We start from the raw sequence: 15452 nt of genomic DNA, 5'->3' as shown, positions 1-15452 counted from the left end.
GTAGAGTTGCTGCCTTACAGCGAATACAGCGCCGGAGACCTGGGTTCGATCCTGGCTACGGGGGCTGTCTGTACGGAGTTTGTACGTTCTCCCCGTGACAGCGTGGATTTTCTCTGAGATGTTCGGTTTCCTCCCACACTCCAAAGACGTGCAGGTTTGTAGGTTAATTGGCTTGGTAAATGTAAAAATTGTCCCGAGTGGGTATACGATAGTGTTAATGTGCAGGGATCGCTGGTCGGCGCGGACCCGGTGGGCCGAAAGGGCCTGTTTCCGCACTGTATCTCTAAACTAAATTAAACTAAAAATGTGTGGAGTGGTAGGTTAATTGGCCACTGGGAGGTCAATTGCTCCTAGTTTGTAGGACAATGTAAAAATCTGGGAGAGTTGATATAAATGAGGAAGGAAAAAAGAAAACATTGGATTAGTGTAGGATTTTTCTGAGGGGATGCTTGATAGTTGGCAAGAACCTAAAGGTCTGTTTCTGTGCTCTATGACTCTGTGACTCAGTAACTCTAATCTAGCATAATTTCCCCAATCACACAATTAAAAAATTGCACTTACCACACGAGAGCTGGTTCTCTTTCAAAGTTTTGAATGGTCTTCCGTGTAATGCTCTTGGGTAGATGCATAAAGTGTCATCTGCTATTCGAACTGAAACGTTTTTGGCCCATTGCAAGACCCATTTAAGGTTGCAGTCACACATTAGAGATTCGGTGCTAAAGTGCCTGCAAGAGTTAAATTAATTTTAATGTTAGGCTCCATTTTTAAAAATGGATATAAGGCACAATCAAAAACCAAACTAAACACGCAAACACTGCACACAATACAATATTTCATTATGGGTATTTCTTCAGCAATATTGTGTGGTCTCAAAAGTTAAACTAGTTTTTTGTCAAATCAGTCTTATTTTAGCAGGGCAGTGGCAAGGCCATACCTGGGGCACTAATTTTGGTCTCCTGTTTAAAAAACACTAGACCAAGTGGACCCACTGGGCCCAAATCTCTCATGCATTGGTGCATGACCCTCTCCTCCCCCCTCCCTCCCCTCCCTTCCTCCTCCCTCCCCTCCCTCCCTCCTCACCTCCCTCCCCCTCCCCCTTCCCTTCCCCTCTCCTCTTCCTCTCCCCCCTTCCCCTCCCCCCACTCCATCCCCATCAACCCCCCTGATCCTCCCTCCACCCCCTCCCTCCCTCCCCCCCTCTTCCCTCCACCCCCTTCCCTCCCTCCCTCCCTAGGAGATAGATTTAAACTTTAAAATGTGAATAACTTTAAAAATATAACACCGATTTCAATGAAACTTCTTCCGTTAGCACCAAAGGGACGACGGTGAGTAAGGTGGGCCTAAAATTGTCGCACTGTCGTGTACCGTTTTGGCTGTAGTTCAGGAACAAACAAACAAACAAACGAGTTTTAGTATATAGAGGTTAAATTTCTTGCACTTGCAAAGGAAGGTGAGCAGGTGGGAATAATGGAAGAGTGGACCAGGAGTGGACTATTCAAAAGGAATGATGTTTTCAGAATCCTGATACATGAGGGGAAGGTGACTTTGGTGGTGATATAAGATATAATGGAAAAGGCTGAAGATTAAATGTTAAATGCAGAGGCTACTGCAGCTCATAGGATAATCACAAATATCTTTCTTTGGAGCCCAGGCTGGGAATGAGAAACATAGAAACATAGAAAATAGGTGCAGGAGTCGGCCATTCGGCCCTTTGAGCCAGCACCGCCATTCAATATGATCATGGCTGATCATCCAAAAACAGTACCCTGTCCCTGCTTTCTCCCCGTATCCCTTGATTCCATTAGCCCTAAGAGCTATATCTAACTCTCTCTTGAAAACATCCAGTGAATTGGCCTCCACTGCCTTCAGTGGCAAGGGAGGTGCACTTTTGCACTAGAGGCTGATTAAGAGAAGGTTTATTATATAGGTTCTTGAGATAGAATTATCTTTTGAGATTAAGTAGAAAAGATTAAGCCTTTATTTATTGAAGTTCACCAGAATGAAAAGGATGAGAAGAGATCTTATCGGAACGTATAAGATTATTAAGGGGTTGGACACGTTAGAGGCAGGAAACATGTTCCCAATGTTGGGGGAGTCCAGAACAAGGGGCCACAGTTTAAGAATAAGGGGTAGGCCATTTAAAACTGAGATGAGGAAAAACTTTTTCAGTCAGAGAGTTGTGAATCTGTGGAATTCTCTGCCTCAGAAGGCAATGGAGGCCAATTCTCTGAATGCATTCAAGAGAGAGCTAGATAGAGCTCTTAAGGATAGTGGAGTCAGGGGGTATGGGGAGAGGGCAGGAACTGGGTACTGATTGAGAATGATCAACCATGATCACATTGAATGGTGGTGCTGGCTCGAAGGGCTGAATGGCCTCCTCCTGCACCTATTGTCTATTGTCTATTGTCCAGAAATGATACCGAAGGCACTTGAGAAGGAAGAGATATTTCCGCTGAGGAGGAGGTTTGAATTAGTGGCTGTAATAAGCTGTTGTTCATTTATCAGAATGTTGATGAAAACACACTCTTGGCTCTTGGCTCTCAGTCCTCCAAAATATTCCAAATGGAATTTAAACTGGAGGTGGCGGAGTATGGACTTAAGCAACTCTCCTTTCTTATTGCCATGATCCTTTGGAATTTGATACTCCAGAGAGCTTAGGAGACCAAGTCCCAGAGAGGGGTTGATTTTAGGGACTTGAAGGGATTCAAGGATTATGCAGAAGCTGCAGAAAAGTGGAGATGAGGCCTGATGAGTAATGACTTTATTGAAAGATACAGAGGCTCACAAACATTGCCTACCCCTGTTCCAACTCCTGTTCGTATGTAAACTGAAAACTTAGAACTTATTACAATGTAGATCTAAACAGTAACAGTTGATAATGTATTTTGTTTATGTACTCATCAAAATTCATGTAGCTACCATGACCTAAGCGTGCAGGTACAGCAGGCAGTGAAGAAAGCTAATGGCATGTTGGCCTTCATAACAAGAGGATTTCAGTATAGGAGTAAAGAGGTTCTTCTGCAGTTGTATAGGGCCCTGGTCAGACCACATCTGGAGTATTGCGTACAGTTTTGGTCTTCTAATTTGAGGAAGGCCATCCTTGTAATTAAGGCAGTGCAGCGTAGGTTCACGAGATTGATCCTTGGGATGGCAGGGCTGTCATATGACGAAAGATTGAAAAGACTAGGCCTGTATTCACTGGAGTTTAGAAAGATGAGAGGGGATCTTATAGAGAAATATAAAATTATAAAAAGACTGGACAAGCTAGATGCAGGAAAAATGTTCCCAATGTTGTGGGAGTCCGGAACCAGGGGCCACAGTCTTAGAATAAAGGGGAGGCCATTTAAAACTGAGGTGAGATGGAGCTTTTTCACCCAGAGAGTTGTGAGTTTGTGGAATTCTCTGCCACAGAAGGCAGTGGAAGCCAATTCACTGGATGAATTTAAAAAAGAGTTAGATAGAGCTCTAGGGGCTAGTGAATCAAGGGATATGGGGAGAAGGCAGGAACGGGATACTGATTGTGGATGATCGGCCATGATCACAATGAATGGTGGTGCTGGCTCGAAGGGCCGAAAGGCCTCCTCCTGCACGTATTTTCTATGTTCTCCAAATTACTGATTTACAAAATACTTAACACACAGAACTCAAAAAAATCATGTGTCCTAAAGATATTTTAGACATCAAAACACATAACTAAATTGAGGAAAAGACAAGGGGAGTTACATAAAGCTAATGTGAATTCTTGGTCTGAAGAAGAGTCCTTACCCGAAATGTCACCTGTCCAATTTCTCCAGAGATGCTGCCTGACCCACTGAGTTACTCTAACATTTTGTGTCTATCTTTGGTATAAATCAGCATCTGCAGTTCCTATTTATTATATTATGTTATATAGAGTCATAAAGTCATAAATTGTTACAGTGTGGAAACAGGCCCTTCGGCCCAACTTGCCCACACCGGCCAACAATGTCCCAGCTACCCTAGTCCCACTTGCCTGCGCTTGGTCCATATCCCTCCAAACCTGTGCTATCCATGTACTTGTCCAACTGTTTCTTAAATGATGAGATAGTTCAAGAGCAGCTTGAAGGTATTTATTCACAAAATGCTGGAGTAACTCAGCAGGTCAGGCAGCATCTCAGGAGAGAAGGAATGGGTGACGTTTCGGGTCGAGACCCTTCTTCAGACTGATGTCAGGGGATCGGGTCAAAGGAAGGATATAGGTGGAGACAGAAAGATAGAGGGAGAACTGGGAAGGAGGAGGGGAAGAGAGGGACAGAGGAACTATCTAAAGTTGGAGAAGTCAATGTTCATACTGCTGGGCTGCAAGCTACCGAGGCGAAATATGAGGTGCTCTGGCAGCTTGTTCCATACACCCATCATCCTCTGTGTGAACAGGTTACCCCTCGGATTCCTACTAAATCTTTTCCACTTCACCTCGAACCTATGTCCTCTTTTCCTCGATTCCCCTGCTCTGGGTAGAAGACTCTGTGCATCCACCCGATATATTTCTCTCATGATTATATATGATGTGATATTATATGATATGATATGATATTATATTATATTATATTGTGTTGTAGTACAGTATAGTATACTATATTATATAATATTATATAATATTATATAATATTATATAATATTATATTATATTATATTATATTATATTATATTATATTATATTGTAGTACAGTATATTATATTATATTGTAGTACAGTATATTATATTATATTATATTATATTATATTATATTATATTATATTATATTATATTATATTATATTATATTATATTATATTATATTATATTATATTAGTTCTTGCATGTTTACTTGCAATCAAATTTGTTTCAGAGCAAAATGTGTTCTGGAGACTGTGTGTTAGGAACGTGCTCCAGTAACTTTACAACTAAAACTAACAAAACCCTCAGCAATGTTAATGTTCATTTCACGTTCAATTAAAATAATTAAAAACAGTACAATGATCCATAAGATCAGATTCCAGTCTGGCCAATTTTGCATTGCAAATAAATTTGATAAAAAAGTAAAGCAAGGCAAGAAAAAAATGCAGAACAAAAATGTGCAAATCTCAAGACCCCTCAAAATTGTTTCAAATTACTGATGAAGCAGAGACAAACACTGAGGTCAAAAGGCAGACAGCAAGGTTCCACAAACAGCAAAATAAAAATTGGTTGAACCTTTTCCTTTTCTTTCATTCATGCACAAAATAGCTGCTATTCAAGCACCAGAGAACAATGCTGTCCCAGTTGTACTATTAAATATACTTGGGATTCTGAAATTCCACCAGGAAGTTACAAATTATGTTAAAAATCACCCTTCTGTTCAAACTACATATTAGTTCTGAAATATTCAGTTTAAAAAAATCAAGATAGACTCTTCTTGGAATTGCTGTACAGAAACCTTGAGGGTGCTGGCAGTTTCTTATCATTGCTGTATTTACTTCTGGTAAGGTTCATGTACAAACTTCAGTCAAGGATCTTGTTTCATGCTATGTAACATTTGCAATTTGGATGAGTTGTGGCCATTCCAGGCAGGTTCTGAATTGGCATTCTAAACCGTCTGAACAGGATCAACTTAATTTTGGTTTTCAATTGAAAATGAACAAGTATGAATTTCAACAAATGTAATAGTTTCATTGCTATTTATAGAGTGGTGAGTACAGTAATGAAACAACTCCAGTTAGGGTTTCGAACAAGAATATTTATTTTTGTGTTACATGCTGCACTTTAAATCCGCCCCACTGGTGAAGTATGGTAAGATACTTTCACTGCCATGACCTCATACATCTAGTTTCATATTGAAACTAGATTTCCTATTTTTAAGTTTTGTGCCTATATAGCTAACATCTTGCTTGTGAACGGCATCTTACTTTAACACAAGGTCGCAGGAAAAAAAAAGTTAAATTCCTCTTCCTATTCAGTGCATTGCAGTGGAAATGATTGCCATATTCTGTCTCAGTCAACAAAATCTCAATAATCCCACGTATTTGCCTACACCTTTATAGGCAATGATGAGAAGTATGGTCATGCACTCGATGATAATTTTGGGGCCATTTTAAATGCCACAGCTACAGTTCTATCCTGAGCCTCCCAACAGCCTCTCGAGTGTCTTAGTGCTTTTATTTCAAGGGCAATATATTTAGTTCCTTTATGAAAGAGGTCACTGGTGAAAAATTCCCATTTGGGCATTGTCATACTTCCTGCATTTCAGAATGGACCTAGAGGTTGTTACCAAATTAAATTAGGTGACTCTTATTTATCCAAATACTATGTCTATGGAACCATTTACAGAAGAAGAATTTCCTTGCTCTATCTATCTATCTATCTATCTATCTATCTATCTATCTATCTATCTATCTATCTATCTATCTATCTATCTATCTATCTATCTATCTATCTATCTATCTATCTATCTATCTATCTATCTATCTATCTATCTCTCTCTCTCATCTCTCTCATCTCTCTCATCTCTCTTATCTATCTCTCTTATCTATCTCTATTATCTATCTCTATTATATATCTCTATTATATATCTCTATTATATATCTATATATTCACAAAATGCTGGAGTAACTCAGCAGGTCAGGCAGCATCTCAGGAGAGAAGGAATGGGTGATGTTTCGGGTTGAGATATATCTATATATATATCTATATATATATATATATATCTATATCTCTCTATCTCTCTCTATCTCTATATATTTCTATATATCTCTATATCTCTATATCTATATAATGAGCTTCAGCTATTGGGTGGCATAGTGGAACAAGAGTTTGTGCTACTGTCTCACTCCTCCAGCAACCTGGATTCTATCCAGAGTTCAGGGGCTCTCCATATCGAGTTTGCATGTTCCATGTTTGCATGTAAAGATAGAATAAGTTTCAGGGTTATGGGAGAATAAGAGGGGATTGGAATTGTCGTGCAAGGCGCCATATGGATACAATGGACCAACTGACCTTCTTCTGTGTTAACTTAAGTAAACATTTATTTCCAATTAGTGCCTTTTTAAATTAAAATTTGTAACTTTATTAATGAGGCTAATTGCAAGCAGACTTGAGGCTTTTTAGATTGAAGAAGGATCTCGAGCCGAAGCGTCACCCATTCCTACCATCCAGAGATGCTGCCTGTCCCGCTGAGTTACTCCAGCATTTTGTGTCTATCCTAGATTATTTGATTATTGGGTTGCAAATTCCGTTGGCCTGGTCTTCATTATTACCCATTTCGGATGATTGTTGAGAAGGCGGAGTTTATTTTAGTTTAGAGAAACAGCCTGGAAATAGGCCCTTTGGCCAACCGAGTCCATACTGACCATTGCTCACCCATTCCCACTAGTTCTCTGTTACCCTCTCTCTCATCCACTCCCTCCATACCAGGGGACAATTTACAGAGGACAATTAACCCACAAACCTGCATGTCTTTAGGATGGAGGAAGAAAAAGGGAGCACCAAGAGAACATGCAAGCACCTGGTAGAAACCCACACCGTCACAGGGAGAACATGCAAACTTCACACTGACAGGTCAGGCTCAAAGCCAGGTCTCTGGCACTGTGAGGGAACAGCTCTACCAGTTGTGCCATTGTGACATCCAACTCCCTTGAGGTGAATAAGAAGATAACTGCAGATGCTGGTACAAATCGGTCTGAAGAAGGGTCTCGACCCGAAACGTCACCCATTCCTTCTCTCCTGAGATGCTGCCTGACCTGCTGAGTTACTCCAGCATTTTGTGAATAAATCCCTTGAGGTGAAGATGGACACAAAATGCTGGAGTAACTCAGCGGGTCAGGCAGCATCTCTGGAGTGAAGGAATGGGTGACGTTTCGGGTCGAGACCCTTCACTTGAGGCAAGTTGTTTTTTTAGAACAACTGTGGCCAATTAAATAGGATGTTCCAGGATTTTGGCTCGGTGGCAAGGAAGGAACAACAGTATATTTCAAAGTTAGGATGGGGACATTAATTAGAGGGATTGTTTTAATTGTTGCAGATGGTGTTGTTGCACTTGCACTTTTTAATAAACATTTATTTAGTTAAGTTTATAGATGAGATTATCCATTTGGTATCACAGACTTACATTGACATGACCAGATCTCTTGTGTTGGCTGCACAATCAGTGACTTATTAAAAAAGTTTTCTTTGGAGGAAGGAAATGTAATTTACAAATGTCAATCATGCATAATCAAGCAAAGTGAATGAATCTTCAAAGGCCTTTAATCAACTAAAAATATCAATTGTTTTGCATTTATATTATAATGTGTGCTCCAAAATTAATTTACACTTTAAGCAAAAAACCTTTAAATGCTTGGACTTTTTTCCTATCCACTTCCTTTATTCAATGCACTGATTCCTCATTGAGGTCCTCTGTAATAGTCCATGGTTAATTTCTAACCTTTGTTCATGTGGGAAGACTACAAAGGAGTATTAACAACCCAGTTAATCATGGAAAGATTGTCCCTAAGTCAACTAAGTCTAACTGTAGCAAAGGAACACAAAGTTCTGGAGTAACTCAATGGGTCAAGTGACATCTCTGCAGAACACGGATAGGTGACATTTCGAATTGGGACTTTTCTTCAGAATGTTATGCATGCAAAGGATGTTCAAGTCAGTTTTAGCAGCATTATTATCATCCACAGTGAGATCAGCTTGAGGTTGAGATCCTTCCTAATCTTTAGCTCCCTATTATGGCCAGATTTTTATCAGGCTAAACTGTGGGCTTTCATCATCTTCGAAAGGCCATTTCCATTATCTCAAAAATTCAGCAGAATTTTGAAATTTTCACTGGATTTGAAGTGTGCATATAAAGAGTCACGAGAGGTGCACCAGGACTGGAACAATGAAATTCTTACTTGCTGCAGCTTTAAGACCTATTAATGCAACAACACAACAAATACAATGCATAGACTCAAAATGCTGGAGTAACTCAGCATCTCTGGAGAGAAGGAATGTGTGACGTTTTGGGTCGAGACCTTCAGACTCGAGTCTGGAGAAGGGTCACGACCTGAAACGTCACCCATTCCTTCTCTCCAGTGATGCTGCCCGTCCTGCTGAGCTACTCCAGCATTTTGTGTCTATCTTCGGTTCAAACCAGCATCTGTAATTCCTTCCTACACATGTACTGTACATGTTCAGTTATTCTAAGTAAACTATACTGTGACAGTGCCAGCCAAAGTAAATAGTGCAACCATACTAGTGCTACGTCCATAGGTTCCTAGGAGGTTCATGGAATATTCCTGGGTGTTATTATCTCAATGACCTGTCCTGGGCCCAGTAAATTGATGTAATCTTGAAGAAGGCACGCCAGCGCCTCTACTTTCTTAGAAGTTGAGCATGTATGTCTCGGAATACTCTGACAGACGTTTACAGATGTGCTTTCTACAGAAAGTATCCTGACTGGTTGCATCATGGCCTGGTGTGGTAATTCCAATGCACAGGGACACAAGTGGCTGCATGGAGCAGTGGACTCATCACTCTCCCCTCCATCAATATCATCGACATGATGGCGCTGCCTCAAAACGGAGGCATATATCATTAAGGATCCCCATTGTATGCCCTCTTCTCACTGCTACCATTAGATAGGAAACCCAGAAGCATGAAGTCCCACTCTATTAAGTTCAGGAACAGCTTATTTCTTACAATTATCAAGTTCTTGAACCAGCTTGCACTACCGTATTTCTAACTTAACAACAGAACACAACGGTTCACCTCTCCCTAACAGAACATAACGGTTCACCTCTCCCTAACAGAACATAACGGTTCACCTCTTGCACTACCGTGAACCTGTTTGCTTTTTTTCTAGGGTGCGACTCGTCCTTGATTATACTGCTGTCCTTGCCGAGGCAGCATGGTGTTTAAATTGAGTCAATAGAAGGGAGATTGGTCCATGTGATGGTCTGGGCTGCATCCACAATCAAAGAATAAAGTTAACTGGAATGGTGAGACACAATAATGTCAAACCAACATTCAACAAAAATTGATATTTCCCTTGCACAATAATCCCATATTCAGATTTTCAGAGATTTATCACGTGTGTCTTATATCCAAGCATATTTGAAACATTCTTTTCAAACTGCTGATGATGCGAATCCTTATAAAAGGAATTGAACTCAAAACAGTATTTACGATGGGATGAAATGTGATAATGACCATTGGGTATTGTTTTGTACATTCCAGAAATTTCACCGGGGACTTCATGAGTCATGAGTGCATGTGAAATCTATATATTTTAAAATTGTGTAAGAAAATAACTGCAGATGCTGGTACAAATCAAAGGTATTTATTTACAAAATGCTGGAGTAACTCAGCAGGTCAGGCAGCATCTCAGGAGAGAAGGAATAGGTGACGTTTCGGGTCGAGATGCTTCTTCAAACTGACCCGAAACGTTACCCATTCCTTCTCTCCTGAGATGCTGCCTGACCTGCTGAGTTACTCCAGCATTTTATGAATAAATATTTTTTTTAATTGGTGCATTGCGGGGAAATTAGACCATGAACATGAATGCTGACCAATCCCACCACCTCAGCCATTCCCAGACCCCTTACCTGACTTGTCCAACTACACACCTGGCTGTTACTACATCACCAATCTCATCCTAGATCCTGTGTGCCATCCCTTTAGTTGCTCAGTTCACCAGAGATGTACAGTTCAACAAACCTACAGCAATTTAACGGGAAGCACTACAATCCTCAGGCACAACCATCCAGAGCTTTCACAATCTCATATATATTTGTGGAGATCTCTTCAGCTCTCTGTTGTACAAAACAGGATTTGGACTAGAATCAATAGTATCTGTACACCAGGTTGCTGAAAATCAGAATTCTTTCTTAATTATTCGATTGTTTTTTTCTCATATTGAACGTATGTTGAGGAACTGACAGTTTAGGGGTCAACCAAAGTATAGTTCAGAGGCTGGAAAACAATCTGATACCTTTTCTGTTACTGCAACGTGTTATTTTTTGATTATTTGGTTCTCTTCATTCGACAAGGACAAATACATGCTCCAGGATAAACACCAGAGTGTCCACCAAACAAAACACACTAGATTAGGTAACTCCAAACGTTGCACTGAACGATTGCCTCCCCACACTAACCCAGCAGCCGTCCAACCCCAAAGAACATCTTGTAGGAAGGAACTACAGATGCTGGTTTAAGCCAAAGATAGACACAAAATGCTAGAGTAACTCAGCGGGACAGGCAACATCTCTGGAGAGAAGGAATGGGTGACATTTCGGGTCGAGACCCTACTTCAGACTGAGGAAGGGTCTCGACCCGAAACTTCACCCATTCCTTCTATCCAGAAACGCTGCCTGTCCCAAAGAACATCAATGTTTTGGTCCTATGGTTGTTCTGCAAAGGCCGGCATTTACTGGGCCATGGATAGAGCAAAGTAAGACCCTCTCCATGGACCTGCTGATAACCTTTTGTCGGCTTGTATTGTCAGAAAGCCTTTACCCTGCTGATTATTAGAGGCATTTAAAATAGTTTAAAAATACATTGTTTTTAATGTTTGCGATTATTTAAAGATGTGACAATTATTTATCAAAAGTCAACACAGGCAGACCACTTATCCTTTTACTGCCAATCTGTGACCACATTCAAATGAATGAGGGTACGCAAAATGCAACTTTATGGCTCCTATAAAGCTGAGGGGGCAGATATAAAGTGTATTCGGCATGTAGGAAGGAACTGCAGATGCTGGTTTAAACTAAAGATAGACACAAAAAGCTGGAGTAACTCAGCGAGTCAGAAAGCATCTCTGAAGAAAAGGAATAGTTGATGTTTCAGGTCGAGACCCTTCTTCAGACAGTGGATTCCGCCCTGTAGCTCAAGTCATCATGGAATACATTGACATCTGACCTCCAAAACATTCTGTTCTGAGCAGCAATGAATAGTGCAGAGTCTGGAACATGCTAACGCACACCACAGTCAACTAGTGGTTTTTCACAGACTCATCATCTCGCCCTCAAGTAAATTCATGATGATCATGGATTTTGATCCATTAAAGTGGCCATTTTTAGAAAGGTAGGCTTGAGCTTTTCAAGTCATTATAATTGCCGAGTTTCCATCCTATTGCTGGACTTGTGCATCCACCAGTGCATCTGTAGCTAATTATGAAATATTAAAACGACATTTTGACTGATGAAGTCATGAAGTCTCAGAATTTTACAAATTACAAACTTCTTTATGTGCTGTCAAAAAATTTGAGAAGCCTCCTGGACTATTTTTTTCGGAGACCTGCGTTGTTATTACAGATGTTTGGCACATGAGCAGCACACGCTGTGGCTTCTGCTGATTAAGACATGAAGGCTAAGGCAGAGTCATTAGAACTTAGCCTTAGAAAGTTAATCTATATCAGTAGCTGTTTAAAAAAAAAAACCATGAGCAATATAAACAAATACATCAGGTTGGCATCACTTACAGAATTGATCAAGTATTCCGGATTAAGAAAGTATACTCACAAGACTCTAAGTGCTGCAAGCTTAACAAACAGCCCAGTCGGAAGTGTTGAAAAGATGTTCCCCGACAAGTTCCTAAAAGAATGCACATGATTAATATAGTCATTGCAAATAACGATGAACATCAACTTTGCAAAGCATGATGGTTGAAGTTGTGCTGGGATGACAGGGTTTAAAAGGGTGAGTGGTTGGTAGGGTGGTAATAAATTTGGGTATTGTCATTCATTAAATGCAGTACCATGTTACCATTCATCATCTCTTTTTGGAAACAAGAAGATATGAAACAAGGCAAGCATATACAACTCATCAATCCTGGTATTTTTGCAGGCTTTGCAGCATCTATTTCATTGTCAATTTTATCCAATCTTTTTGTTCACAAAGCTTTTTCAAAGTTGCTCTAAGCCCACAGGCTGTAAATTAAAAATCGAAAAACTGCAGATGCTCGTGATAAAATTGGAAAATGCTGGAAACACACTGCTTCCGTCTCCATGGATGCTAATTGACCTGCTAAGTATTTCCAACACACTCCGTTGTTATTACTTCAAATTTTAAAAAACTTGCCTTCAAGCATAAGAATTCCATAATATTGCAATGTTCAGTTAATTATTGCCAATACAAGTTAATGTTCATACATTAAGGACTTTTGATGGAATGAGTCATGATGCTCATTCTATAATTAAATTTTTTTTTATAATTAAAATTTATATTTTTTGTGCTCTATTGCCCCAGGACAGAATCTGCCCCAGGAAGCTGTTGTCTCCAAAATGTCACTATACTTTTGTGAAATAAAATATACATATTATGCTCACATACATTCACCGACACAGAAAACACTCAAGACGACAATACAACAAAAAATATGCTTAATTAGCTGACTAAATGCATCTATACATTAAAGACTTACAGCCTAGACAAACTGGTGAGGCCCACAAATATCTCAGGGCTCAGACATCCAATCCTGTTGTTTGACAGATCTCTATAAACAGAACACAAAATAATTATATTGTAAACTGGAACTCTACATGACAATTAATCTGTGGCTAACTTAACCAGGTAATGCGGTAATGAAAATCATAAATCAGGACGATCCAAGGCAATGCCCTTGTCTTACTTGAAACTCTTTCAGCTCAGATACTTTGTAATGGAAGAATGGCTATTTTTATCCATGTGAAAGGGAAAGACAGATATTTTCAGTCGGGAGAACTTACCCATGCTTATTATAAAGTATCCAAGGTGAAATAATTTCAAATAGATCTTGAAGTGGTTTCATTGCCTTTCCAATGGTACCATCCACTGGCAGTCAGGTTAATCCTTTGTCTACTTAGCCGGTGCCCATTTTTCAATCACTTTACTGGATAAACTATGGTGCAATGATGGTCTAACAGCTGCCACCATGACAGCCATTGGAATGAAACAACAGAGAAAGGCACAGAAGCTTAGTCATTCAGGAAAGACAACAGTGATGTCCTTTCTCATATTGATCATCTGCCGGTCTTCTGTCTTGAGGCATGTGAAGGTGGATAAATCCTAGGACATTGTGGAAGAAATTGCTGGGTGTCCTGGATTTTGTACCATTCTTAGCATGAATGTGGTATCAGAATGCTGGAACATGGCTAATGGTGTTTATTTATTTGAGAATGGATGCAAGAATAAGTCAAGGAACTCCAGGTCGGTGAGCCTAACGCCATTTACTGGAGGAGATTCAGAGAGCCATGATCCATCTGCTTTTGGAAAGGCAAACACAGATTAGGGATAGTTAGCTGGGGAAATTGCACCTCACCCATTGATTAAGATTTTTGAAAAAGGGCAAGAGAGTGGCAGATGGTTTGATGGGACAAAAAGGTTTGATGGGAAAGTTAAACCAGAGAATGCCATACTTAGTAAATGACAAGGGCCTGGAAAAGGGCCCTGGCCCTTATATAACAGAGGGACCTAGGGGGGTGTACATAATTCCCTAAAAGTAGTGATGCAGATAGATGGTCGAGAGTCAAGAGTGTTTTATTGTCATATATCCCAGATAGAACAATGAAATTCTTACTTGCAGCAGCACAACAGAATATGTAAACATAGTGCACTGTAAACAAAACACAAACAATAACAATGCAGATGAGATGGTGAGGAAGCATTTTACAAGCTAGCCTTTATCCGACAGGGCACTGAGTATAAGAATTACATCATGTTACAGCTGGAAACGGTGGTGGTGAGACCACACCTGGAAGATTGTGTGCAGTTTTGGTCACCATACTAGAGGAAGGATATAATTAAGTAAGAGAGGGTGCGGAAAAGATTCAGGCATGTTGCCAGGCATGCAGGGCTTGGGCTAAAAGGAGAGACTGGACAGGTTAGGACTGTTTACCCTGGAGTGAAAGAGGCTGAGATGTACAAAGTCGTGAGGGGCAGAGATAAAATGGTTAGACTCAGCTTTTTTTCTCCTGGGTAGAAGTGTCTAAATGTAAAGTGCATAGGTTTAAGGTGAGAGGGGAAAGATTTAAAAGGAATGTGAGAGGAAACATTTTCACCCAGAGGTTGGTGGATACACAGAGCGAGTGCCAAAGGAAAAGATAGAGGTGGGTACAATTACAACGTTTAATGGGCATTTAGAAAGGTAAATGGATAGGAAAGGTTTATGGGGCAAATGGCGACAAGCTCAGAAGGCATCTCAGTCAGCATGGGTGAGCTGGGCCTAGGAGCTATTTCTGTGCTGTATAACTCTACGATTTCAATAATGAAATGCCAGAGATGGGTCAATAAAAAAGTGCCAAAGATGACCTAGAAGATGCCTTAGGAATTTAGTTATGTTGTGCAGCCCCCAGCCCCGAGTCACCAATATGTATCAACCAGGCTGTTGCATGATGTGAATTTCAGTGAGGTACTAAGGTCATAAGTGATAGGGGTAGAATTAGGCCATTCGGCCCATCAAGTCTACTCTGCCATTCAATCATGGCTGATCTATCTCTCCCTCCCAACCCCATTCTCCTGCCTTCTCCGCACAAC

General features: G+C 40.3%; 1 protein-coding gene across 1 annotated transcript in view; it reads right to left on the bottom strand.

The window, feature by feature from the left end:
- adgra1b (adhesion G protein-coupled receptor A1b) overlaps positions 1 to 15452 on the bottom strand; it is a 565267-nt gene that overhangs the window by 343195 nt on the left and 206620 nt on the right. Inside the window, exons 4-6 of the mRNA XM_078413700.1 lie at positions 13363 to 13434; positions 12462 to 12533; positions 562 to 725 (exon numbers count right to left, since the gene is read on the bottom strand). Of these exons, the coding sequence (XP_078269826.1) occupies positions 562 to 725; positions 12462 to 12533; positions 13363 to 13434 (308 nt within the window). The remainder of the gene's footprint in view (positions 1 to 561; positions 726 to 12461; positions 12534 to 13362; positions 13435 to 15452) is intronic.

This window comes from Rhinoraja longicauda, chromosome 16, assembly GCF_053455715.1.
Source record: "Rhinoraja longicauda isolate Sanriku21f chromosome 16, sRhiLon1.1, whole genome shotgun sequence".
In the NCBI taxonomy this organism is placed as follows: domain Eukaryota; kingdom Metazoa; phylum Chordata; class Chondrichthyes; order Rajiformes; family Arhynchobatidae; genus Rhinoraja; species Rhinoraja longicauda.
This window is presented reverse-complemented; position numbering and strand designations above follow the sequence as displayed.